Below are 25281 nucleotides of genomic sequence, written 5' to 3' on the forward strand. Positions count from 1 at the left end.
GTTAAGGAATGGTTACTTTACTTACGGAGGTGGTGACTTTGTAAAGAAAAAGTAAGAGAAATGGTTAAAAGGTAAATTTGATGGATACCATTTTCTCATAGAGAGAATTTAAGTATGGTTTTTAGTGCGAGGGTATGGGTAACACCATTCTGACTATGTTAAAAGTGGGGATTGATATACCTTATATGATGTTTTTGCTAGAAGCGATCAACACGGGTTGTCAGTTCTAAGAAGAAGCCAGAAGCTATCCCTTGATTCGTATGCATTCGTCTTATGTTTGAATTTCATAAAACTCAAAGAAGAAGCCAGAAGCTATCCCTTGATTCATATGCATTCGTCTTATGTTTGAATTTCATAAAACTCTAAGAAGAAGCCATAAGCTATCCCTTGATTCATATGCATTCGTCTTATGTTTGAATTTCATAAAACAAAGCTGTTGTATCACTTTATGAATTTCGGATTTTTATTTTAATGAACTGCATTGATTTTTTATTTTGTTTTATATTCGGTTGCATTGCAATTTTTTATGATAAAAATACATTAAGGGGTATAAGAGTCATTAACTTGCTTTTTCGGTAGTAAAACGCTCTTGCTTGATGATATTATCGAATAAGATAAAATAATAAAGCTAAAATTTTCATATCCAATCTGTACACTTATAGTTCGACAAATGTCATCTGAAACATTTCACGACCTCGGAAGGGATCCCCCCACAGAACCGCCTTGCGCCACCGTCCACCACGTTTCCTTTCGTAGTCGCACCGAACCTAGCTAATCCGGATACTGTAAGTATCTTGTATGCTTATATGCACGCACTCACCCATTCTGGTTTTTCCTTGCTCCTTATCTGTAGTAATCTTATTGGTGATTGGAGTTGATTGCTAAATTTATCTTGTTGAATTCCACTGGAATTTCTAACGATGAATAATTTTGTTAATGTCTGTAATTTTATTCGAATTTAATTGAAGATACTTTGTTTTGCCGATGAGATAAAAGCGTGGTTGATTTTGACGCATTTCTTATTTTCTATTATTTGATTTATGCTATCTTCATCAATTACCAGCACTTGCGTTGAATTCAGGAAATAGAAGTTGAAAAATTCGTGTAAAAGTTTATTTTATTGCATCCCGTTTCCTTGGACATACTTTGGGAACATTGAGTTCAGACATGCTGATTTCCAACATAAAATTGATATGGTTTGTTTAGCCAACAACTAAGTTGGAAATTAGTAGGTTACACTTCACAAGTTGTCCGGAAGGCCTCATTCTTTCAATGGTGGTTAGGTTGTGGGCCTTGTGGCAAAAACCTATTAAATTGATCAAATGTGTGTGACACATTTGCAGCTTGTTATTTACAACAATGACACGATTTAAATCAATTATCAGCATGTAAAGTTGATTGATTATGATTCCTTTATGTGTATAATGCATATTACTGTGTTAATACCTCAATTCATGATCATTGACAGTTTATTTTTGTTTTATCTGAGCACTTGCATATGTTGATTCCTATTGAGCATTTGCAATTTGGTTTCACGGATGTTCTTACCTAAAGTGGAAAGTTTCAGGATGAGTGCATTGTGTCCAAGCATTCACTCAGACTTGTTACAGAAAAGCATCATTGATTTCTCTCTTCATCCCCCAAAAGGAAAATGTAACACGAGGTTGTATGTGGTGCCGGGTGGGATATCTTTATCTTATCGGTGCTTGGTGTTTAGATGTTACGCAACTACCAAATCATTGCATGTAGGTGGCACAAAGCATGGAAATAAAGTTTCTCCCATTGTTAGTGGTTCAGATAAATCTCAAAGGTGCGAACTCATATATGTTTGTGTGAAATATTAGTTGGATAACCCAATGACTTATTTTTCAAATATTTAGCTGTTTACACTTGTTGGAGCCCTCATGTATTGGCGTGTTTTTCTTGTCAAGGTTGGTGAACTTAAACCTGTCCTGCAGGGTATAGAAGCCTTTGAACACCCTGGCTTTTGAATTAGACACTATAAGAAAATCGGCTTTATAGGACGCCAAGTATGTCTAAATGCCTCTATGGACTGTTTTATAGGACACTTTTTTAGAAGTGCTCTATGAACACTTCTTTTTACAAGACAATTGTTTTTATAAGAGACATTTTCAAATAATGTCATATAAAAGACTAATAGGACACTTATTTTCAAAAGCAGCCTGAGGAACTTGTTAGGACGCCCAAAAGCATTCTATCAACTTATTGTAACACCTTTACATAGGACGTACAATTGCTTGGTTCCATAAATGTAAGTCCTATTAGGACACTTAGACATATTTCTTGTCCTATAAAGCTGATTTTGTTGTAGTGAGACCTTGTTTTCGATCTTCTTGTAACTGTATTAAGATAGGTATACATTTTTTATGCTTCTGCTGATATGTATAGAATTTGCTGAGGTGTGGAAAGGCTTAAAACATTTATACTTTTGCACAACTAGAGTTCGATTTTAGGCTACTATTCATGCATGCTAGCACAGCTCTAACATGTTCTTTGATGGCTGAAGAAAACACTTGGGAGGAGACCTTGAAACGAAGTTAGAAGAACTGTTTTCTGAAATTAAAAGCATGATAAGTATGGGGAATAAAGGTGATGCCCTAGATCTACTTGAAGCAAATTATGAAGCTGTGAGAGAAGAAATGATTGCAGGAGGCAAAACCATAGAAGAAGCTGCTACTCTGGACGTCATAGCCTTGGGTTACATGGCTATCGGAGACTTGAAGATGGTTGAGTCTGTCTTAAATATGGTACTGTACATCATTGCACCACAAATCAATATTTTATGCTCATTTGTCACATATCTTCACGTGATTCACGGATATCTCATGTTGACTTGAGTATTATCTAGTGGAATTTGGTGTATATATACTCCTAAGAGTACTTTGTCCTCCTTTGATTATAATTGTCCATTGTTTTAATCTAATCAACTTTATATATATATATATATATATATATATATTCTTTTTTATATATAAACTGTATAATTCTTTTGTGCTCCAGTTGGACGAGGTTGTACATGATTTGAGGGATGATGAGCCTCTGCTTGATTCAATACTGACGCACATGGGGAGTATGTACTCGGCTTTAGGGAGGTTTGAGAATTCCATGCTTTTATACAAGAGATCCCTTGAAATTACGGAGAGAAATCACGGTAAGTCTGAAATTTGTTTTTTTCATTTTCATTTAATATTTGTTTTTGCAAGTATATTTTATACGTGGCAAATCTTACATAAACTCATCACCTTTGGTGAGGCATCAACCCTTGATCTCCAGGAGGTTGGGATCTACCAGTAACGTGAGTACCATTGGGCTAATACCTTTTGGTTCCATCTAATATTTTGATGTACTGATTGTTAGTTCCGTTGATGTTTGAGTTATTTCATTGTAGGCACATTTTGATTTGGTTTTCCTTTACTTGCAGCGAACAGCCTAAAGTTATTTTTGTAGATTAAAACATAATTATCTTGAAGAATATGTTTAAAACTGATGGGTAATTCTTTTAACTAAATCCTGGATCTCCTCTAACCATATGATCAAGTTACCCACTTGGTAAACTGTGAAGAAACATGCTAATATTTGTATCTGTAAGCCACACGTAAGGTTCCACTTGATTGGTTCTTATGTGTCTGGAACTTATTAATGATGACTTATAAAAGCAATCTGATGGTATTGAATTTTACCGTGGATGTTACTCTTAAGCCCATCTTTGCCAACCGTAAGCTCGCTTGTTTTCTTGTTTTTTTGAAAAAATCCCATTTGGTTGGCCTTAAGTTAGCTTTTTGAAAAGCTACTTAGTGTTTCAATGTTTCAATAATACCCTTTATACTTTTCCTATTAATTTTTCAACATGTCCTTCCATTTTACATTGTCATTTAGCTTATCAACTAGTTTTTGCCAAACATGATTAGTTATCGGCTAACAGCTAATTTCCTAGCTTATTAGTCAACAACTAGCTTATCAGCTAGTTTGCCAAACGTAGTCTAATGGAAATATTCTTCACTACTTGGTTGTCGTGTTGAATTTATTGGCCTGATGGCTGTTACTTATTCTTTAGCTTTTACTAGTTACTTTTCAATGTATTTGGTGGTGATTGTTTGGGGTGTTGTTTTTGTGTTAACTTGTTTTAGGAGTTAATAGCACTTATCTTGTTATGCCATTATTGGGGATGGGCAAGGCTCTTGGTTCTGCTGGTAGAGCGACAAAGGCAATCGATATGTACCATCGTGCTATTTCTATATTGGAGTCTAATATGGGAGCCGAAAGCAAGGAACTAGTGGTACCTTTGAACGCTCTCGGCAATCTTTTAATGGAAGAAGGAAAGGCTGAAGATGCCGGAACCGCTTTCTTGAGGTTGTTCTTTTTATACAAAACTCATGCATATGATATCTTTCCTTTTATCTATAAATATGAATAGAACTGATCTGATCTTTGGTTTCACTCATTTCTTCTCTTGGTTAAGCTTAGAATCATAGGCATTTACACCAAGTTATATGGAAAAGATGACGAAAGAGTCGGAATGGGCATGTGCTCTCTAGCCAATGCAAAATGTGCAAAAGGCAAGTTCTTGTTTTTTTGTTTATTTTTTCCGAATATATATCGGGTTGGGTTTTGGTGAGAATGAAAGTTATGGTGAGAAGGGTAAGGGGCCGTTTACCAAACACTTACCTGGTAAGCGTTTACTGGTAAAGTTTAACATTATCACTTACTTACCGGGTAAGATTTTAGTCCATCAAAATGACATCGTATGCAACAATTTACCCGGTAAGTGTTAAACATGGTAAGAATCGTCTCCATTACTTACCGGGTAAGACTCTAGGTCCTTGCATTCGCTCTTACCGAGTAAGATTCTTGGTCTTTGTCATATTCATCCGGTAAGGTAATGTGATTTAGCAAGCACTTACCTGAGTAAGCGTTTGGTAAACGGCCCCTAAGAAAGGATCTCCAACCTTGATCAATCCTAATTAAAAATCAACACTAATTTCGGTGCACCGAGATGAATCGGATCAATTCCCGTGAGAAGCGCAATTCATGGGGTGGGGGTGAGATTAAAAGTGATCAAGGGTCCAGATTCCTTCTTACGCTTCTCACCTTAACTTCCATTGTAGATGCAGTTGATAAAATAATTCACAATTCTCCCAATTCTCGAGCTAAAAGTTTACCTCTTTTACTCTGTAGGAAACTCAGAAAGTTGGTTCTCAGTTTTATTGATTCAATCAGAAAACAAATGTATTTTATATGAAATTTGATTGTGCTTTTAATAACAGGAGACGCAGAAGCAGCCATCGACCTGTACAGGGATGCTCTTCAGGTGCTGGAGCATTCAGAAAGTATGAATTTAGATGACAGCATATTGGAGAAGACAAGGATTGACTTAGCAGAGTTGCTTCATGTAGTAGGAAGGTATGATTTATTTCTCTGAGTTGTTTCACATGAAGTCAATCTACACATAAAGTACCTGCCATATTGCGTCAGAATACAACAAAGTTTACCTAGTTTCTATTTAAGGGCTGTTTGGTTGGTTTTCCATCGAGTCTTGAATAGTTAAAACTGTCTGTGTGGATTAATCTGTCTGTATAGAGCTGAAAGTTTTTATTTTGGGAGGGTTTTCTCATAAATGGAAGGAATTTTTTTTAATTAGGAGGGGAATGTTTGGAAAAAACTTGGCCTCCTGCATAGAACTTCCCCTAGAAACTTACTGAATGAGCCACTTTTTATATCATTAACCCACTACCAAACAATCATGTATAGCTGACGAATAAGCTGTGAGCCACATTAAGCTCGTTAAGCTGCTAACAGACAGACCCTTAGTGTAACAAACGTTAACTTTTTTCTATTTCGTACCCCATTTTGACCGATAACGGGTAGATTTTGTAACTATTGATGACGTAGATGTCACTTTGTCAAGTATATTGTAATTCTTGATTAAGTGGGAAAAGTGTCGCATCAAAATCAACTAATGTCATGTAGGTTAAAAACGCGTTTGTCAAGTAAAATAAGTACAAAATAGAATACAACTGAAGTTCTCTTGTCTTCATTACTAGTGTCCTCGTGTTATTTTCAGAGAAAAGGAAGGCCGACAGCTTCTGGAGGAATGCTTGTCCATCACCAAGAAATACAAAGGAGAAGAAGATCCTAGTTTTGTCACCCACCTTACAAATCTGGCAACCTCATATTCACGATCCAAGAATTACGTGGAAGCTGAGCGCCTCCTGAGATCGAGTTTACAAATCTTGAAAAAGACTGTGGGCCCTGATGATCCCTCCATCACCTTTGCAATGTTACAGCTGGCTGTAACTCTCTATAACCTGAAGCAGGATGAAGAAGCCGAGCAAATGGCGCTTGAGGTGTTGCAGATTCGTGAGAAAGCATTTGGAAATGCCTCTTTACACGTTGGTAAGCTGCTCCAGCCTTGTACTTATTTTTTTCTTTCTTCTGGAAAACGCAATATAAGTTTTTTATCGAAACAATTGATGTCAAGCAGAAATGGAGACTAAATATAAACTGAAAAGTTACCCAAGCAAAACAGAAATAATTAGTGAAAGCCACCTTAATGGGATGAAACTTGAGCATATTAAGAATTTAGGGAAATTGACAAAAATAGCCAATTCACGCAACTCTTTTCACTTTATAGCCATGTTAGGAACCAATTTCATTAAATAGCCAATCCTCGTAAAGATTCTTATTTTTTTTTGCCAAAAACCAATTCTTACACATATGCATGAGCTTTATGCGTAAGAATTTGGCTATTTATGTAAATTTCCCGATAATTTGTTGTTAGACGTTTAAACCAGGATAGGATAGGACAGGAATGAGAGGGACAAAAATCAAGGAGAAGGAACAAGATTAGTAAATTACTGAACGCACCTTAGAGTTGTGTATGTATGTTGTATACCATAATTTTACATATGTTGTATTATCAGGGGAAGCATTGGAGTGTTTAATATGCATTCAGAAAAGAGTTGGAAGAGATGATGGTGAGATGTTGGAGCTGCTGAAGAGGAATCTGAGCATACAAGAAAAAGCATTTGGGCATGAAAGTGAACAAGTGATTGAAACCTTGAAGAAGATTGTATTTTACATGGAGAAACTGGGGATCAAGGATCAGAAGTTCCCTTTTCAAAGGAGATTGTCTTTACTCAGAAATAAATTTAAGCAGCAAGTCCAATATTAATGAATGAATTTGTTAGACTTGTTGTCTAACATCTCTCATTTGAAACATTGAAGTTGCATAGTAAGAGGGTGAAAAGGTAAAACCTATGGATGTTTTGATATACTTTTGAGAATCAATGAAAATAGAGATTGCAATTTGCAAGTATGTTAAACAGGAACCCAAATAGAAATCAAGACATGCAAAGTAATAGAAACGGCTATCAATTGTATTGAAGGCTCTTTTGATCTTTTAACCTACAAAAATGGGGGTTTTTTTTTAAATGGAAATTTTATCAAAAGGTGAAGATTATTATAACTTAAAGGTTGGTCTAATAAACAATGCAGATTCACACAAACAAGAATAAGCACGTAAAAGGGACTTGGAATGAGTCTAGAGAGCATTAATAGATATGATGCTTGTCTTCATGAATCAATTGTAATGAGGAAATGGAAAGCAATACCCACTAAATTCAAAGCTACATAAAACTTGAATATGAAAGGATACCTAATTTTCTACCCAAAACTTAAAGAACACAACTTTTTATAATTGAGAAAATATATGATGCTTTTCGAAACGACAATTAATTTTTTTTTTTTTTTTGATATGGATTGGACCAGGAAACAAAGAACACAATGATTCTATTTTCTGCTTTTCGAATTCTAATACCGTTCCAGATTAGTATATTTCTTCCGCTATTTTCCTTTAAAATACTAATAATTTCACACCTCCCTTCTCTCTCTCTCTCTCTCTCTCACCAAAGTCATCATTACTGAAAATTCTGTGAGGGAACAAACGATGCCGCTCTGCGACGTCGGAAGTTACCAGACCGGTGTCGATGCAGTTATCAACAATGGTATAAAGATTTTCTACCGAACCTACGGCGCTGGCCCCGTCAAAATTCTAATGATCATAGGTATTTCCGATTCCTATTCCTATTCCTATCTCTATCTTTCTTCCCTTCCCTAAACCATAATCCTATTGAACTTCTGATATGACTTTTCTGTGTCTATCTCAGGATTGGCTGCCACCCATAATTCGTGGAACCCACAAATCGAGGGGCTCATTGGGACGCTAAAACCAAACGACGACGATAATCGGAGCTCTTTTGACGATGGGTACAATCCCAAGGGTATAGAGGTGTGTGTTTTTGACAATCGAGGAGTAGGTCGTAGCTCCATACCAACAAAAAAATCAGAATATACGTAAGGATCTCGCTATAGTTGTTATCTTTAATGCTTTGTATCATCTTTTTTTGGGTTTATCTTGCTTATTCTATGATTATGAGGTATTTTTATCATCTTCTTTTTGGGTTTATTTTGCTACTTTACTTGAATTTGAGATTTCTTTTGGAGAAAAAATAAAACCTAAAATTCACACCCTCCTTTTAGAAAACTGTAATTTGCATCACTAGATTTGGGAGGAGTGGTGATGGTTGTCGCTGGCAGCAAGATGGATATCCCTATCTCTACGAGTGTCAACTTGGCTTATAGGACTGATCTTCGTTTGACATTCTAAAAGTTATGTTTGAGTTAAAGGGATTATTTGCAGCTCAAGGGAGTTACTGTTTGGTAGCTCATAGCTGATATATGTGGTGCGCAGGATAAAACTGTTCTTCTTTACTTGCCATTTGGTTTTATTTCAACCTTTTAGCTTTTATGGAGGTCTTTAATTGCTAATAAGTCTTGTTGGACTATTGGGATCAGTTGGGCTTGGTTTTGTTTTCTTAAAGAATAAAATGTGGTTTTGGTATTCTACCTCTCTCAAATTAAACGGGTATATTGCTCTGCAATTTAGGCTGGATGGACTATCGATTACCACATATATGTATTATATATGTGTGTGTGTGCTTTGAGTAACGGAATATAACTTGTATGCTGGCTGCAGAACGAGGATCATGGCTAAAGATGCAATTGCTCTGATGGACCATTTGGGTTGGAAGAAAGCTCATGTAGTTGGTCACTCAATGGGTTAGTCACAAGTTATAGATTTATGTTTTATGTCATCATTAGCTACGATTTTCTTGGATATAGTTCGTTTCCTGAAACTATAAGGTGTTTGATTGGAAATTGTTCTAAAAGTTGCAAAAACTATGTGTTTTTGTTTCTATTATATATTTCACAAGCTTGTTTATTGTCAACTATGCTATTCAGTTCATTGACAAAATGTGATTTAATGCATTGCCTATTTGAACATATATGAATCTTAGAACTGAGTTTGTAAGTATAGTGATGTTTTAGGATTACATGGAGGGAAGCATGATTTTTTTTGGCTGGACATAAGATTTTTTGCTTGAGTTTATTTCTATTACGCAGGTGGTATGATAGCTTCCAAACTGGCTGCCGTTTTCCCAGATAGACTTCTATCTTTGGCTCTACTGAATGTAACTGGTGGAGGCTATGAATGTCTTCCCAAGGTACAACTTATCTTTGGTTGGCACTACTTGGATTCCTGTTTAATGAGCTTTTGGTAGAACCCAAATGCTTTATTGATCATAAACAACGATTGAAGAAGGTCAAAATGCATCAAAATACAACTAAGTGCGTCAATTCCTATTCAGTGTAACAAAGACTTTTTTTTCTCAAACAATTCCTATTTATTGCAATAAAGCTTCAAAATTTCTCAATCAATGTAATAAAGTTTTGAAAATTTCTTATGTAATATAACATCTGATGACGTGAATGTTATATTTATCTTCCACTTCGATGCAACTCTTTCATAAACATTTCATATGTTATCAAATGTTACAAGATAAGTAGCTTACTGGTCAATTTAGGTATAAAATAGGAAATATTGAAACTTTGTTACATCAATTGCAAAAAATCATTCATTACACTAAATATGAACTAAACCAAACTTTGTTGCATTTTGATGCATTTTACCCATTGAATATCAAAATAACTTGCTTTTGAGAGTTAAGCTTCTCTCCTAGATGCATAACCAAATATTCAGTAAACTTCTATCAAATTAAGCATACCTCCTAATTCCTCAATCCTCCTAACCTATCTTATAGAGCTTCTTGTTAAGGAAATATAGTAGTTGCCTAAGGTAATATCAGGATTGCCTTTCCCTGGCTAATTATCGCCTAAGGAAATAACATAATTGTCTTTTAAGTAATCTCCCTGGTATGTTTGGAATAAGTGATAACATATTTTGTCAATCTAACTCCTACCAAGGGATCGTAGCCTATGTATTTATTAACCATGATATGATGTAAGGAACATAGCTTTTAAGTCATTAGTTACTGATTGAGCAATTCTATAGAATAATCTGGAACTGGTATTTTTCTTATCTGAATATCTGAAGTTGGTTTATTTTTAACATAGCTATATGCAAATGTCATGAACAAGAAAAGGTAACAAGAGTATAGTAACTGAAGGCACAAGATTGAACCTGATCTACTTGTCTTTAGCTGCTGCTTATTGCTTTCTGCATTGTCATTCCAGATAAAATACAATCAGTTTCCTAGAAAGTAGAAACTAGATTCTGAAGGTATTACATTAAAGAAAGTCATCTCAAGTGCACATACATGGTGGATACGATTTAAAAATTGATATATGACGACAATATACGAATATAAAGGAATTATAATGTTTTACAAATTAGCAGCAGGCCTTGTTTTGAAAGAAATTCTCTTCAGCTTGCAGACCTGGTGCTTCCTACTTCATGTCTCAATTTCTTTTTCCTTTTTGCAGCTTGATCGTCGAACTTTTTCCATTGCAATTCGATTCTTGAGGGCGAAAACTCCAGAGCAAAGAGCAGCCGTTGACCTAGACACTCACTACACACAGGTTGACATATGACTTTTGTAATGTAGAAATAGTTCATGGGATATTTAAAAGAGGACAAAAACAACTGTTTTGCGTGAACTATGCTCTCTGTCCGCTTTGTTGGTATGTTTATTTAAAATATAATGGATACCTATAATCACATCAATCATCTAATTGGGACCTAGAAATCGGAAGTTAAAAGACCAAAGACAAATAGAACCTAAATCTTCCTCCAACACTTTCTTTTTCGGTTTGTTCCAAAAAAAGCCAATGTTCTTTTTGGTAAGCTTTCCATCTGAATTTACCTTTTTTACCCGTTAGTAATTGTTGCTTGATATTTCTAGCTTTTATTTTAGTTTACGTGCTCACTTTATTTTGTTCAAATGAAAGACATTTTAGACATTTGACCACTAGTGAATTACCTCTTCTGAACCGGAATAAGAAAGAGCTCATAACCACTACTTGTGAACAGCTCTCCTCAACTGAAGTCTTGACACTGTTAGTATTCTTCATCAGCTTGCCTTTTTAAAAGCAACTGCTTGGCCGGCTTCTCGTCTTCCGTCTCGAATGCTTGTATTTTGTTGGTTGGAAGAAGTATGTGTTTTTAAGGCATGATTGATGAGGTGGCAGAGGGAAGATTTGGCATTAGTCTTTTAGCCCTAAATTCTTTAGTATTGAAGTGCTTCATATCCTTTTGGTTCTTTGTCTCTAACACTAAAATCACTTCATGGACTCACTTCTCTGATTTGAAAAGCAGAGATGTTATTCTTCCTGCTATGATGCTAACAATTTGTATTTTCTGCCGTGCAGGAATATCTTGAAGAATATATTGGACCTGAAACAAGAAGAGCAATACTATACCAAGTAAGAATTGAATGCGGATGTACTTACATATTATGTTATCTGGAACACTAATGAACCAACATTCGGCAGCTCAACTATTTTATCATGTTTTTACAATTAAAAAAAGAATCTTGAGGTAGATTCTAAAAAATTGCATTACAAACCATTGGTTCTTGATCAAACATTCTTCAGGAATATGTTAAAGCGATATCAGCAAGTGGGATGCAATCAAATCATGGGTTTGATGGTCAGATTAATGCCTGTTGGACACACAAAATTTCTCGAATAGAACTAGAAATGATTCGCAAAGAAGGTTTTTTGATATCAATCATTCATGGGAGGTATAGCTTAGTTATCTCTTACTGATGATAGTTTCATGCTTCCATTTCACAACCATGTGTCTATTTAGAAACTGACGGTGCTTTGATGTTTAGATTTGATGTTATTGCGCAAGTATCTCATGCAAGGAGGCTTGCAGAGAAACTATATCCACTTGCAAGGTTGATAGAACTTCATGGAGGTCATCTTGTGAGTCATGAGAGGACCAAAGAGGTATATATAATGTTCAATTTGCTATCTGACAAGCTATCAGTTTCGTTTTAACCAAAACTATAAGACACTTTCTAAATTCTGTGTTTCATAAACTAGTAATCATGTGACATAAATTAGTTGTTCCCCTCCTTTTCGAGCTATTTTGTTGGTGTAACATAGTAAGCCATCATGCTTATCTTATGAACCAAACGAAACACACCCAAGATATTCCACTAGAAGTAAGAATTTGGGGGTAGGATGTACACGCACCTTTGCTCTACCCCAAGGGGGATAGAGGTTGTTTCCATACATACCCCCAGCTTGCAGAAAGTTGTGAAGTCAAGGGTGAAACCAAAAAAAGTAGGAAAAAATCGAAGTTTTGGATAATTTAAAAGAAAGGGCAGAGTATGAGACGGATGAAAAAAAGTATCGACCGTGTGTATGCAAACAGGTCTTGAGACAGTAAGGATAGGAAGAACGCAAGAGAGGGAAATATGTTAATACAAGCAAAGAAACATTAAACCACTTGCAATGCAGTACTGGAAACTATTAGGACAAGATCCACTCCTTTTATATTACCGCTTGCTAGCCTATCTCAAACACTGCTACTAATCCCTGTCCACATGTACACTAGCTACTAATCCCTACCAAACACTGCTACCTTGGTTCTGCATCTCCTTTATTCTTATCAGGAGTCATGTCCTTGGAAATGTCTAAGACCACCAAATAATTCAGAGTCCTGCTAGGCCATGCATCCTTCAGGTAGTAGGATGGACTCTTACCTTTCTATGTCGATGTTCTTATGAGGTGCCTCTCGATGCTAATGAGGTTGAGTTGGAGGATGTTTAACATTGGGTGAGGGCCTCGTGGTTTATGCATTGGGTCTATGGATCTCGCCACAGCATTTGCCTCATGGTTTATGCATTGGGTGTATGACAAATTGGCATGGCCACATATGAAATCAAGCTGGTGTTGTTTCACTAATACCTGTGCATCATTGCAAATTCAGGTCAATGAAGCTCTACTTGAATTGATACGGGCATCAGAAGGCAAGACAAGCCCACATGACTGGACGAATTTGTCCGGGAAGAGCACTGGTAAGATTGGTCAAGTCAACATAAGAGCCCAGTTCTCAATTAGGCTAAAAATCTTCATATGGCTGGTAGAAGTTATGGAACACAAGTTGTGATACATGCATAACTTGAATACCAGAATAATGATCATAATAAACCACTATGCTCTTTTTTATTTTCAGGCTTCTGGTCAGTGAGCTGGATGTCCTCTAACGCATATAAGGTGGAAGGAGGAAGCAACAACGGATCTATCATGACTGGCATTGCTGGAACGCTGAGCCGCATCATGCTATACATATTTAGCATCCTTGTATTAGTATTTGAGTACATACGAAGAGTTCCAAGACGTATAAGGCCAGTCAGGGTAGGCTCTGCCCTCACATGATGATGATATTATATTGAGGAACGCCGGTCTGTCTAATGGTAGGGGATCCATTCTTAAACCAAGTGCATTCAACCCAATAATCTTGGATGGAAGCCTAATCTAACCACCCAAAACCAAATTACCCTGCAGGTAAATTTCTGGAACATATCCAGGATGACAGTTGATGTATCCCGAAATGCAGAAAGCATAAACAACATAACATCATAATACATACAAACAGATACAGAAGGTCGATGGTGGGGGTTCAAGTGGCATTGGAAATCAACCCAAAAGCGTACCAATTAGTATAGCATTTTATATACAACCAAAGTGCAAGGATAAGGCATAATCTAGCCAGAGGGAATCTATGGAGCAGAAGGCAAAAGCCCGAGGCTCACTTTGTTTTTTTTCTTCCTGATTATACTTGAACGCTGTTGATCTTTTTTGTGTTTTGTCATAGTAATACTGGAATAAAACGTTGAACACTTTGAGCCTTTGGAATTCACAAATTCTTGTAGAATCCATAAAAGCAAAACTGGAAGTTATAAGTATGATTTTACAGCTTAATTTATTCATTAATTAATTTATCAACTATCAACTAACTTATTAGCCAACAGTTAACTTAATAACCATCAACTAACATAAACTGTGGTGCTTTTGCAGTGAATATGTTAAAAGTTACCTGAAAGTATTTCAAATACAACTCATTAAAGTGATACAAACTTGTTGTAAAATGAGATGTTGAGAAAATCTGTGCATCATCTAAAATTCATATGTAGGTTTGTGTATCGTGTATGTTGATTCATTTTTAGGAATTGAAGACTTGCTTGTAAACGACAGGTTGAGAAGAAGTGATTCTAGTTAAAGCCATATACCGACAGTTTGGAATGGAATTTAAGGAATTGAATTCCATCATCAAGACAAGAGTTCCAAACTTAAATCACTGAATACTGCCTGAGCCTGAGCAACTCACAGAAACCTAGATCTAAATCGGAGGCAAGTAGAACGAAAAGCATAAAAAAAAAAAAAAAAAAAAATTGGCCATAGGCCAAGTGCAGAGAGGTTACCTGATGAATTTCCCATGAGAGAGAGAGAGAAGGGTTAGTGATGACTGAGGAAGAAGGCGGTTGAGTGTGTAAACTAGAAATGTTAATATCCCACTCGGAAATGGAATATTCTCCGTCCTATGTACTATATCATCATMATCATCATCATATATGCCATCTTCTTTTCTTCAAGATGTGGAGTAAATTTATTATATAAATTGATTTTTAATAATAATTTTTGTTTTCATAATAAATCAAACCATTGAACACAAATATATACACACATATTCCGCATGATGATGTTTAAAACAACTTATGTTTTTCTATAAAAAGTCCTTTTATCAACTTATTCCAAATTCAGAAACTCTTTATTATCTATCAGTTTGACACCGATATAAACAGTTTATCCAAACCCTATAAAATGCTTATTACCAGTGTCACACCGCAATAAGTCAATAAGTTGTTTTTATAAGCAATCCCAAACACCCCCTTGGTTAAGTGAGTGAGTTTCCTTACAATCAAATGCCATTTTTAGAAAAATAACAATCTACATAATCATCTGCATTAAATACAATACACATGCAACAACAAATTTAAACCAATTACAGGGGTCTCAGTATTCATCCAAGTAAGTGTAAAGCATGTCGTCTTTCCTCGACTTTCTTCGGCTCAGCAGTGCCTTCAGCAGACGTTTGCTTTTGCTCGGGATCTCATCTGCTTCTTTATGCATCTCTCCATCACCATTCCTATCACTTGAAACTGATTTTCGACCCTGCACATATATCATTATACCAACAAGTTAGCAAAACCCCGCTGCTGAGTGTGGACGGAAATCACCCGTTAGTCCAAATGCATGCAAGCTAGCCAAGACACCCATGGTTTAGAATAACGGACCTACATCTTGGCATTGGATGCAATAGGATGATGTGTTTGGAAATATGAACCAAAAGAAGATATCTTATCATAACTTACCTGTTGCCGCGCGATTGAGGTTGGAGTTGTTGGCCGACTGGGATTGGGCGTCGAAGATCTTGAACTCGGTCTCGAGTTTGGTGTCGACCTACTAGAAAAAGATCCAGTACGCAAGAGCGGAAATCGACGTGGTGAAACTGATCTTCGCTCTGAATCACCGATTTTCAAATAAAATCAGTTCAAGAGCATGCAAGAACAAGCATGCAGATCAAAATAAACAAAAAGGTACATTTACACACACCAAGAATACGCAAAATTAACATATACGAACCAATATCTTTTCTTGCAACTGTGCCAACAAAGGAAAACAATTCCGGTTGCTGGGAATCCCGTGGAGGAGATGGAGATCGTCCTTTTCTGCATTTCAAAAAAAATTGTAACGCTAAGATGGCCGTTTAATGCACTTAATGTTATGATTGAAGCTTTACCGGACTAACGTTTTGCGCTTTTCTCTAATCATAGCTTCAACAACTCCTGTGTAAGCCAAAAAAATTGAGAAAACAATAAGCCACCGTCATCTTGATTCATAATCGATGATGTCATCAAAACTTTACCGTTCTTATGTTCATGCCGATCATCTTCATCATCCAAGAGGCATCCTTGGTGCTTTAATTTAGTTTTGGCACCATCTTGCTTCTTTTCTCCAACTGAATATTAGTCAAAACACATCAGCCATTATGACCACGATGAATGGAAGTGAAAAATCAACGAAAATTGGAACATTTCTATTTTTGGGAAGTTTTCAAATCAAAATTACTTAAATGGGTCCACTTGATTCGTTTATTTTGTTTTTTTGTTGAAGGGTATAGTAGATATTTAACAAATAGTCAAACATTGGAATACTCAAAGGACACAAGTACTCGACCAATAGAAACGAGTACCAGGCAAGACGTATCTCTTAAAGTATTTAGGAATATTTATTAGCAACGACTGCTGGGAGATGCCTTCGTGATCAAAATACTCTTGACACGATCTTAGTCGCTGCACCATCAAACAAGTAGAATCAAAATTAGACACAAATGCAAGACCCCCCCCCCCTTCAACAAGACCCCACATATTCAGGTGGGATGGTGAGATATACTGGGGTCGTTTGGTTTGACATTGCTTATTACTGAATCATTGAGCGTTATCGGGTTTTCTAGAAAGGTCAATAGGATGTAAAAATGGCAAGATGGTGTGATATCAACACTAGAAAATGAGGAAATCGAAGAGTACCTGTTCAATGCATGATACTCGAAGCTCCGTTCCAGAAACTTCTTCAACTTTTTCATCTAATAAGTTGTTAACTTTATATGAAACAGCGCCCAAATGGTCCACCGTATTGACTAGAGCCTTGATGGCATAATCTTTCAATGTGTCAACAACTCTGTCAACAAATTCATAAGAATTTTTTTGGAAGACAACTTCAAGATTGAGCTACAACGTTTACATCCTTATAGACTAGTTACAACCCATATCCAAGAAAAAAGATATATGTTGACTTTTGAGGTCAAACCCATTACCTAATGTATTCGATATGATATGAATTTCTTTACGAAATTAGCTCAAGGATTCGATGGAAAGAAAGAGCGAGTTAACTTAACAAATTACTCACGTTTCCTTTTGGTCATCATTGGTGTATGATAGTTCAAAGAACTCAGCAGCAGAGTACAATTGCTTTCTCAGATTCTTTAAATCCTGAAAGGAAATGCAGCAAATACAGTTTAATCGGGTTTCTCTATAGATTGTTGTTGAACAAAAAGAAGGGGGGGAAAATGCCTTAAGGCCGTCTGAGAATAGCAAGCTTTGGTGCATAGCAATCTCATCGTAATTAGCCGGTTCTCTTGGAAAAGGCATTGAAGCAGACGAAGATAATGTCTCCATGGAAAAGAGTTCCTTTCCAAAATACCTGAAATAATCACAAACATCAGAGTAAACTAACCTCAGCCATGAACAAAAACTAAAGGGTTTGTTTGGTTGGTTTTCTATTAATTCCCGTATGGATAAAGTTGTCTGTGTGAATTAATTTGTCTATATAGGTTGGGGAAGATTTTTGTTTGGGGGTTTTTATCATAGATGGAAGGAGCATGTTTTTAAATTGGGGGGCAAGTTTAGAAAAAACTTGGCTTTCTACATAAAGCTCCCCCGAGAAGCTCTTACTGGATAAGCCACTTTCTATATCATTAAGCCACTACCAAACAGTCATTCATAGGCGACCAGATAAGCTGTTAGTCCCACTAAGCTCATGATGCGGCTAAACGGACGTTTAAGTCACATTTAAGAGATTATCAGGTCTCTCAGAGGCGAAACTTCAGCCCTGCAGGGGCATGGTTTCTCGGGTCTCTCGAGAAACAGTGTAAGATTCTTAAGTTGGAGACAGAGATCCGTGGAATCAAGAATTCTTGGTTAAAGCAGGGGGCATTGCGAATCAGTTCATGTTGGTTACATGATTAATTTAAAATTAAAAAAAAATAAAGAGCAGCCAAGAATAATTCTTTTTGAATACTTGTGCCACAAACCCAGATAAACAATTCAAGGAAATTCCTAAAAACATCAAAAGGTTTAAAAAACTTGAGAATTACACTCTCATTATGCCCTAAATAGAGAAAGAAAGCAGATTCCCACATTTTGTCAGAAAATGGAATGCAATTCCTTAAAACCACAAAAGTATGAAATCTTGCCCAAAAACAAACCCTAAATCTAACTGGTTCTTGAAGAAAAAGAACAAAAAACACTCAGAACAACATTACTTTAGGCTTGCCAAATGATTGGAACGTGGTGGGTATAACCAAGTTGAAATCCTAAGGGTGGATGCTGCCAGATGAAGCACCATTAATCTATGGATATCATGGTTTTCAAAAATCTTTAAAAGAAAAAAGCACAAAAATTTAAACCTAAACCAATCAGAGATCTGCTGACCCAACAACATTACACAAAAAGAAAAATCGAGAGTTGTAACATTCAAGAAACCAAAACCAATCACACTTGTGTTATCAACTATAAAGAATAAGCCACTAGAGAAGAAAACACATAAATAGCATCATCAAGAAATCGATATACCCAATATGATTATGATTTCTTGCCAGTAAAGAAGATGAATTGGGCTTACCGGATGAGGACCCCCCAAGAAGCTGCTGCCTTTTCGACTTCAGTTATTTATGATGGAAGCATAGATTTTGCAGAGAATGAAATGGTGTGTTTTTATCAGTATTTTGAAGAGACCACTAGAAAGAGACAACATATTTTGTGGGTTTGTTTGTCGAAGAAAAGAATGCATGAAAATTGGGAAGCGTTTGAGAGAGAGAAAGAGAAAGAGAAAGGGAGCAGAAAAATGGAAGTGATGATGGAGGATAGCATAAGCATATCCCTCTATTCTATTGCTTATTTGCTCTTCTTTTTCATTTTCATGTTTATGCAAATAGAAATATGAAAAGGCAAATTTGGGGTTTTTTTATATACGACACAAACAAAACCCATCAATCTCTCTTTTTACTTGTTAGTTTCTTGTTCTTGTTCTCATACACAATCAAATTTCATATATATTTTATTTGGGTCTTTAGGAATTAATAATATCTACTAAATTCGAAAATATACACGCTTCTTTATATTTTCTATGTTATTTTTAATTAAAACATGTCTTATGTATACGAATTTAATTAACCATCCACTCACAAACAATTATACAATGCAATGCTTCATGCATTTGATTAAGACATGTTTTAGATCACACAATCCTATAAGTTAGTTTATATTCATCCAAATCACAAATTAAAAAATAAGCTATATTTGTCAAACAATGACTAAATAAATTAGTAGCATTCTTTAAGATTCAAACATTGGAGATGTTGAATCGAAAACCAAAACTAGTAGGTGTTCATTGCCAATCACATATATATATATATATATAATATAAATGAACACAATATTATTTTTCATGATATATATACTAACATACTAAAGAAATAATATATCACAATTTAAAAAAAAAAAAAAAAGAAGAACATATCAATTAAGACATTGACGATAAATTTTTTAATAAAATTAAAATTCGTATCTAGAACCAAAAACATATCTTCATTCATATATATGACGAATTAAAATATATAAGTATCTATGAAAAATGGTACCTAAATGTATTATTGATACTTTTTATTCTTAAATACATTACCATAGAGGGGGTTTGGAGACGAGGCAACAAGCGTTGCAGCAAGCACTCATAGTGCAGGCTGTCACCCACGGGCACCGAGAAGACAAGAAGAGTCCGTCGACTCTTTTTATTATATTATATATAACTTATATTTTAATTTATTTGGAAAAGGCAAGAATAATAAATAATTGGCTTTTGTGTTATTTAGATTCTATTTAATTCAAATGTGCAGTTTGTAGCAGAGCTAAATCTCATCCGTGACTTTGGCCTAAATTGGAAATGTACTACAATTATCAAAATAAAACTTTTTTGATGAAATATAAATTATTTTCAAGTATGATGACGTGGAGCAGCGGCGAGGGTAGGGTAGGGTAGGGTGGTGGTGGGCGGAGAAGATCCACCGGGAGGAGGAGGAGGAGTTGTCATCATTGGTGTGAGAAGCACGTGCATGGCATATGCCGTGTGACGGCTTAAATACTCGATTACATAGCTTACGCATTTATTATTTGTCCTAATCTAATCATATTTATATTTATATATTTTTAAACCAACCACTAAATATTTACATAACAATTAAACCATCTCCTGTTTTTGTCATTTTTCATAAAGTCAAAAATTAGTCTCAAATAGTGTATTTATTTTTTTCATTTTAAAGAAGAAGAATAATATCCCACATTAATTAAAAGATTGAAAATAAAAATTATCATATAAAAAATTGATTATCTTCTCTATCAGATATGTTTTATAACCGTAGTTTGAATTATTATAAGTAGATAAAACAAACAATATATTTGATACGATTGGACTCGGATATTATATAATTATATGTTAAAAAATAAATTGAAAAAAAATATATCATCCATCAATTCTAGCTAAAAGAAGTGGAATATATGTAAAAATTAAAATATGAATGATGAAAATATATATGTAATAATTACTTAATTGGAAAATGTTATGCCTCGTTTCAGTTCATTACAATTTTCAATGTTCACGTATCTCCCATATCCCATTAATCGCCATCTCCCCCCTCCACTTTATATAAATCACATTCTTACCCCTCTCCATCACAAATGGATCCACCTGCAACTGCAAACCCCAATCATCTCCATTGGTTTCACCACTTTGATGAAGAAAACCCACCTCTTCCAGGGTACCAACTTTACCTAATTAACTACTTCTATATATACATGAGTTTGAATCGTATTTGGTTTTAATGGAGTTTGCTTTTTGCAGGGATGATCAAACAATGGAACAAGATCATTATATGGAAATGCTTGATCATCAGAACTACATTAATTATGATCAGTTAGGGTTTCAAGATTTTGATCCGTTTGAAGATTTAAGCTTATCGGATTGGTGTGATGATAATGGGTTGCCATTATTTAGTTGCAATCATGACAGAAATGATGTTATTACTGATGTGAAACCAATCGTTCATGACTGCAATGTGACAAGTGGTGAAGCCAACATTTCTTCTGCTTCCGCCGCCGATCACGGTGGTCGGAAGCGGGAGAGGTGGGATGATGACAGAAGTTATGTCGTTACTGATGTTCATCGAATCGATCATGACTGCCATGTTACAAGTATTAAAGATAACAGTGTCACTGCCGCTGCCAGCGATCACGGTGGTCGGAATTTGGGGTGGTGGGAGTTATGGGATGATAGTTTGCCATTACTTAGTTGCACAGATGAGATTATTAAAGGTGGTGATTTTAAGCCAATCGATCATGACTGCCATTATGTTACAAGTGAAGCTTATAACGGTAGGGCTAGTGCTAGTGTTGGTGCCGCTGATGATGGTGGTGGGAGGCCAGGGCGGAGGTGGAGGTCATTGGAGTTGGAAGAGATAGAAAAGCTGTTTGAGATGCCGATAGTTATGGCAGCTAAGGAACTGAATGTAGGGTTGACGGTATTAAAGAAAAGATGTAGAGAGCTTAACATAAAGAGATGGCCTCATAGAAAACTTAAGAGCCTCAAATCTCTCATTCAAAATGTTAAGGTAAATTCCTATAATACCCTTTTTAAGCACCTTAGTTGCATTGCATTGCATGCATGTATATATATATATATATATATATATATATATATATATATATATATATAATGCTATATTATAGGTTTTTGATATTATTTACTACAAATTAATCATTCACTTTAAAAAAAATTTATAAGAGAAAGGGACTACTATCAGGCTTCGGCATTGCCATCACCTGATCAGGCCTTGTTCATATCATTAACGACAAAGTTGTTACAATCATTGTTAATAGCAGCTATGATCAGAAATGGGGGCATGCTATCAAAAAAGACATTATAAATTAGACATGCATGCCTAGCCATAGCCATAGCCATAGCCATCCATTAAATGAGTCGGGCGTCCCTGCCGTGTGTATTCAAATTCTTGGCTCTTCTATAAGATGGATTGTGCGTCCCTTTAATTTTATTTTAATTCAAATGATGTCATTATATATGTATGTATGTATGTATGTATGTATGTATGATGTAATGAAATATATATATATATGTAGGAGATGGGATTAACAGAGGAGATGGAGATGGTTGAAGAGAACAAGAGGATGATGGAGAAGGTTCCGGAGACGGAACTGACAGAAAGAACAAAGAAGCTGAGGCAAGCATGCTTCAAGTTCAATTACAAGAAGAGAAGACTTGTCATCACTAATTAATTAGTAATTAGTAATTAGTAATTAGTAATTACTCTTCTTGCTATATATATATCCTTGAACAAATGGCATTTTTTGCATTTTCATTCAAATCTTAGCTTTATTTGTAGCAAGTGAAAACGTTGCTGATCGTAATCTTGTCTTGAATATATGGTCTTTTGCGATGCACAAAGTCGTGATTTATTACATGACATATTTTACAACACCATCCGTTACATGTTGCTATCTTATCTTTAATTTTCATGTCAAAACCAAATCACCTTTCATTATATATCAATTAGAAACGTACTTTTACAAACCCCATCTACCAAAACCATTAACTTCAAAAACATGGAAAATTCTAACCACTTGCTTTATCATCATCGATACACTATAACAAACCACCACCATTCATCTATATATATATATATATATAATTCGTTTCAAGCTTTTTGCACACTCGTATACCAACTCCATCATGTTATTCAACCATATCACCAATCCTGAGGTTATGTGAGTTATCAATCCTTATCTTCGTGATCTCCATGGCATTGCCTTTTTAAAGGTACCCAACATGTTCGTCTGTTCAATTAAAATATGCAACCAATTGTACCGGTCAGTAAAAATACCTCTTAGAAATCCAACCAAAATGCATAAAAGACCATTTCATTCCATAACGTCGCTAAAGCGATTAGATGCAAAATTATTAGGGGTGTTTGTGCGGTGGTTTGGTGCACGTTTTTGTTTTCTACCTATCATATTTTGTGCTTATAATCCGATAATTATAAGTTTAAAAATATATTGTAAAATTGATGATAAAGTGACCGTGGTCCAAATAAAATAAAAAGTTTCAATACATCCAATTTCTAAATACATATTGCATAATTAAAAATAGTCTAAGAAGTAAAATAAATAAATTTCAAACTAAATTGGACGTGTGAGTTGTGACGTGTCCAACTAATTTGTTAGTATTGTCAATTATCATATTGGAACAAACTCAAAATCCAAAACACAAAGGCCAAAAATAATACATATATAATAAATTATTATCTATGCACATGTGTGTATGTATATGTGTGTATGCGTGTAACAAAAAATTTAAAAAATGTAGAAAATATGTCATGCCGTGGAGTTTGATAACTCAAAACCATAAACCACACTAATATATAGACATACATATATATATATATATATATATTCGACCTTTTTAGTTCATTTTGTGATTTCTAATTTCGATTGTTGCAAACTTCCTACATTTTGGCAAAGCCATTTGTGATTTACCTGGACAAACTTTTCGTTGTAAATTGTTTCTAGCTAGACCATCGATCTTTTAAGATACTTGACTCACGAGAGCTAAGACTATGTTTGATAAATTAGTTAAAAAAAAACTAATTATTTACCGAAAGACTAGTAAAAACAATTAAGCTGATAAATTATATGATTATTTTAAAATTTTAATTAAAAATATATGGAAAAATGCTCCCCAGGTTATTTCATAAAATCGGTAATTACTTTTCCATAAATTAGTTTATAACTAAGGAAACCAAGATAATTAATTTTTTATCCAAATAATGATGGAGTATTATAAAATGATAAAGTAAATGGTTGAATTTTGGAAATAGTTTGATAGAGACTTACGAGGAAGCTAGAAGTATTAGTAGCATCGCCGGCGAATGTGAAGCTACTTTTCCTTGTAACTTTTCCCAGCTTATCACCCGAATGATCAACAGCTTTCTGACCATCATCAAATGAAGAACATAAAGAACCACCACCACCCATATCCCTGAAACTATCCCACCTCCATGAACACAACTTCAGCGACGGCGATCTCTCCATTCTACCGCCCTCCATATCTTTGAGACTATCCCACCTCCATGAACTGAACTTAACTGGCGATCTATCTTTTCTCATTAGCTTCCTCAAAGGCATCCTCATCTTCCCCTTACTCTTACTCTTACTACAAACCACCGGAGCCTTCTCCGGCGACTCCAAGAGCGTGTTTGAACCGTATAACACGCCTTCATAAGGTCCACTCAATACGGTGGTCGGAGAGGGTACAATCTGTATTCCAACACCGTTATTCATAGGACTGACGGTGGTGGTGGTGGTGGTGGTGGTGGTGAGTCTTGGAGGGAGGTCTAGAGACCTGACTGTTTTGGACTTGGGTGGATCGTCAGTGGCTCTTGGTTTTCCGGGAGCTTCCTCCCATAGGAATGGGATGGTGGCCACGGTGTTTAGTGGTGGCGTAAGGCCATCGGGCGGCAGTGTCGGTGGTTTGGAAGGTAGTGAATAGAGTGAGAGTTTAGGAGGTGTAGACAACTCCGGCGGCGGCTGAAATCCCATGTGGCTATCAAAATCATGTATAGATTGGCCGGAAGCATCTCGCAGGGGTATATATGGATTATATGGGGTGGGGGTCATATTCAATTCGAAAGGCTCCTACACCTTCAATTTCACGAGAAAACCAAACCCCGAGTTACACTTTTATATATACTACCTTCTCCTTTTCAAAATAAATACTACTTTACTTTAATATCGTAAAGAAATTATATATACATGTCTATATATAATATATAATATATATGGTTTCCGTTACTCTCACAATGAAAGATTTCGATTCATTTAATTTGAAAATCAATACTAATATAGATCAGTTCCTATGAATTCAACATGATAAGTTAAATTCATGAGAGTAATTAATGATGAAATTAAAAGTAATCCAGATTGTTTC

The 25281-nt window shown here is 35.5% G+C and overlaps 4 protein-coding genes and 1 long non-coding RNA gene across 7 annotated transcripts; 2 read left to right on the forward strand and 3 right to left on the reverse strand.

The window, feature by feature from the left end:
• The first annotated feature begins 671 nt into the window (after nt 1–671).
• LOC112508762 (nephrocystin-3) lies at nt 672–7529 on the forward strand. 2 transcript variants are annotated; one of them, XM_025113505.1, is made up of 9 exons: nt 672–785; nt 1568–1810; nt 2528–2768; nt 3022–3172; nt 4149–4371; nt 4486–4577; nt 5286–5421; nt 6083–6414; nt 6942–7529. In XM_025113505.1, the coding sequence occupies exons 2-9, from the start codon at nt 1569–1571 to the stop codon at nt 7190–7192; spliced, it is 1668 nt and encodes a 555-aa protein (XP_024969273.1). In that variant the 5' UTR covers nt 672–785; nt 1568; the 3' UTR covers nt 7193–7529. The 2 variants fall into 2 exon arrangements, with proteins under 2 accessions (XP_024969273.1, XP_024969275.1); XM_025113507.1 differs by having other exon boundaries at nt 682–785; nt 1562–1810; nt 6942–7192.
• On the forward strand, nt 7189–14316 carry LOC112508763 (putative aminoacrylate hydrolase RutD). Its single transcript, XM_025113508.1, has 12 exons — nt 7189–7268; nt 7932–8084; nt 8187–8373; nt 9056–9138; nt 9484–9584; nt 10864–10959; nt 11749–11802; nt 11974–12122; nt 12216–12333; nt 13322–13409; nt 13568–13808; nt 13900–14316. Exons 2-11 carry the CDS (start codon nt 7967–7969, stop codon nt 13768–13770), a joined length of 1197 nt encoding a protein of 398 aa, XP_024969276.1. The 5' UTR covers nt 7189–7268; nt 7932–7966; the 3' UTR covers nt 13771–13808; nt 13900–14316.
• Nucleotides 9593–14951, reverse strand: LOC112508764. The gene is made up of 3 exons (XR_003068801.1): nt 14817–14951; nt 11361–11773; nt 9593–10949 (listed from the first exon to the last, which is right to left on the reverse strand). It is a non-coding gene; the product is annotated as an uncharacterized LOC112508764 (long non-coding RNA).
• A 352-nt stretch (nt 14952–15303) lies between these two features.
• On the reverse strand, nt 15304–19079 carry LOC112509828 (protein ABIL2-like). Of its 2 annotated transcripts, none has more exons than XM_025115004.1 (10): nt 18856–19079; nt 17526–17655; nt 17362–17444; nt 16983–17133; nt 16649–16748; nt 16322–16414; nt 16205–16241; nt 16039–16124; nt 15768–15916; nt 15304–15567 (listed from the first exon to the last, which is right to left on the reverse strand). In XM_025115004.1, exons 2-10 carry the CDS (start codon nt 17628–17630, stop codon nt 15409–15411), a joined length of 963 nt encoding a protein of 320 aa, XP_024970772.1. In that variant the 5' UTR covers nt 17631–17655; nt 18856–19079; the 3' UTR covers nt 15304–15408. The 2 variants fall into 2 exon arrangements, with proteins under 2 accessions (XP_024970772.1, XP_024970771.1); XM_025115003.1 differs by having other exon boundaries at nt 16196–16241.
• A 3729-nt stretch (nt 19080–22808) lies between these two features.
• On the reverse strand, nt 22809–24944 carry LOC112510101. Its single transcript, XM_025115398.1, has 2 exons — nt 24189–24944; nt 22809–23132 (listed from the first exon to the last, which is right to left on the reverse strand). Exons 1-2 carry the CDS (start codon nt 24891–24893, stop codon nt 23079–23081), a joined length of 759 nt encoding a protein of 252 aa, XP_024971166.1. The 5' UTR covers nt 24894–24944; the 3' UTR covers nt 22809–23078.
• Between the last annotated feature and the right edge of the window lie 337 nt (nt 24945–25281).

Source organism: Cynara cardunculus, assembly GCF_001531365.2.
Source record: "Cynara cardunculus var. scolymus isolate 2C chromosome LG 3, CcrdV1, whole genome shotgun sequence".
Classification (NCBI taxonomy): domain Eukaryota; kingdom Viridiplantae; phylum Streptophyta; class Magnoliopsida; order Asterales; family Asteraceae; genus Cynara; species Cynara cardunculus.

Bases quoted from the DNA above. Each gene is read 5' to 3' on its own strand.
- LOC112508762 (XM_025113505.1), top strand. From the start codon at position 1,569: ATGAGTGCATTGTGTCCAAGCATTCACTCAGACTTGTTACAGAAAAGC. The intron at 3,173-4,148 runs GTAAGTCTGAAA...AACTTGTTTTAG, and splicing joins AATTACGGAGAGAAATCACG to GAGTTAATAGCACTTATCTT. The intron at 4,372-4,485 runs GTTGTTCTTTTT...GGTTAAGCTTAG, and splicing joins GCCGGAACCGCTTTCTTGAG to AATCATAGGCATTTACACCA.
- LOC112508763 (XM_025113508.1), top strand. From the start codon at position 7,967: ATGCCGCTCTGCGACGTCGGAAGTTACCAGACCGGTGTCGATGCAGTT. The intron at 9,139-9,483 runs GTTAGTCACAAG...TCTATTACGCAG, and splicing joins TGTAGTTGGTCACTCAATGG to GTGGTATGATAGCTTCCAAA. The intron at 10,960-11,748 runs GTTGACATATGA...TCTGCCGTGCAG, and splicing joins TAGACACTCACTACACACAG to GAATATCTTGAAGAATATAT.
- LOC112509828 (XM_025115003.1), bottom strand. From the start codon at position 17,630: ATGGAGACATTATCTTCGTCTGCTTCAATGCCTTTTCCAAGAGAACCG. The intron at 15,917-16,038 runs GTTCGTATATGT...TCGGTGATTCAG, and splicing joins AGTTGCAAGAAAAGATATTG to AGCGAAGATCAGTTTCACCA. The intron at 15,568-15,767 runs GTAAGTTATGAT...ATATATGTGCAG, and splicing joins CCTCAATCGCGCGGCAACAG to GGTCGAAAATCAGTTTCAAG.
- LOC112510101 (XM_025115398.1), bottom strand. From the start codon at position 24,893: ATGGGATTTCAGCCGCCGCCGGAGTTGTCTACACCTCCTAAACTCTCA. The intron at 23,133-24,188 runs GTAAGTCTCTAT...TTAATTGAACAG, and splicing joins CTAATACTTCTAGCTTCCTC to ACGAACATGTTGGGTACCTT.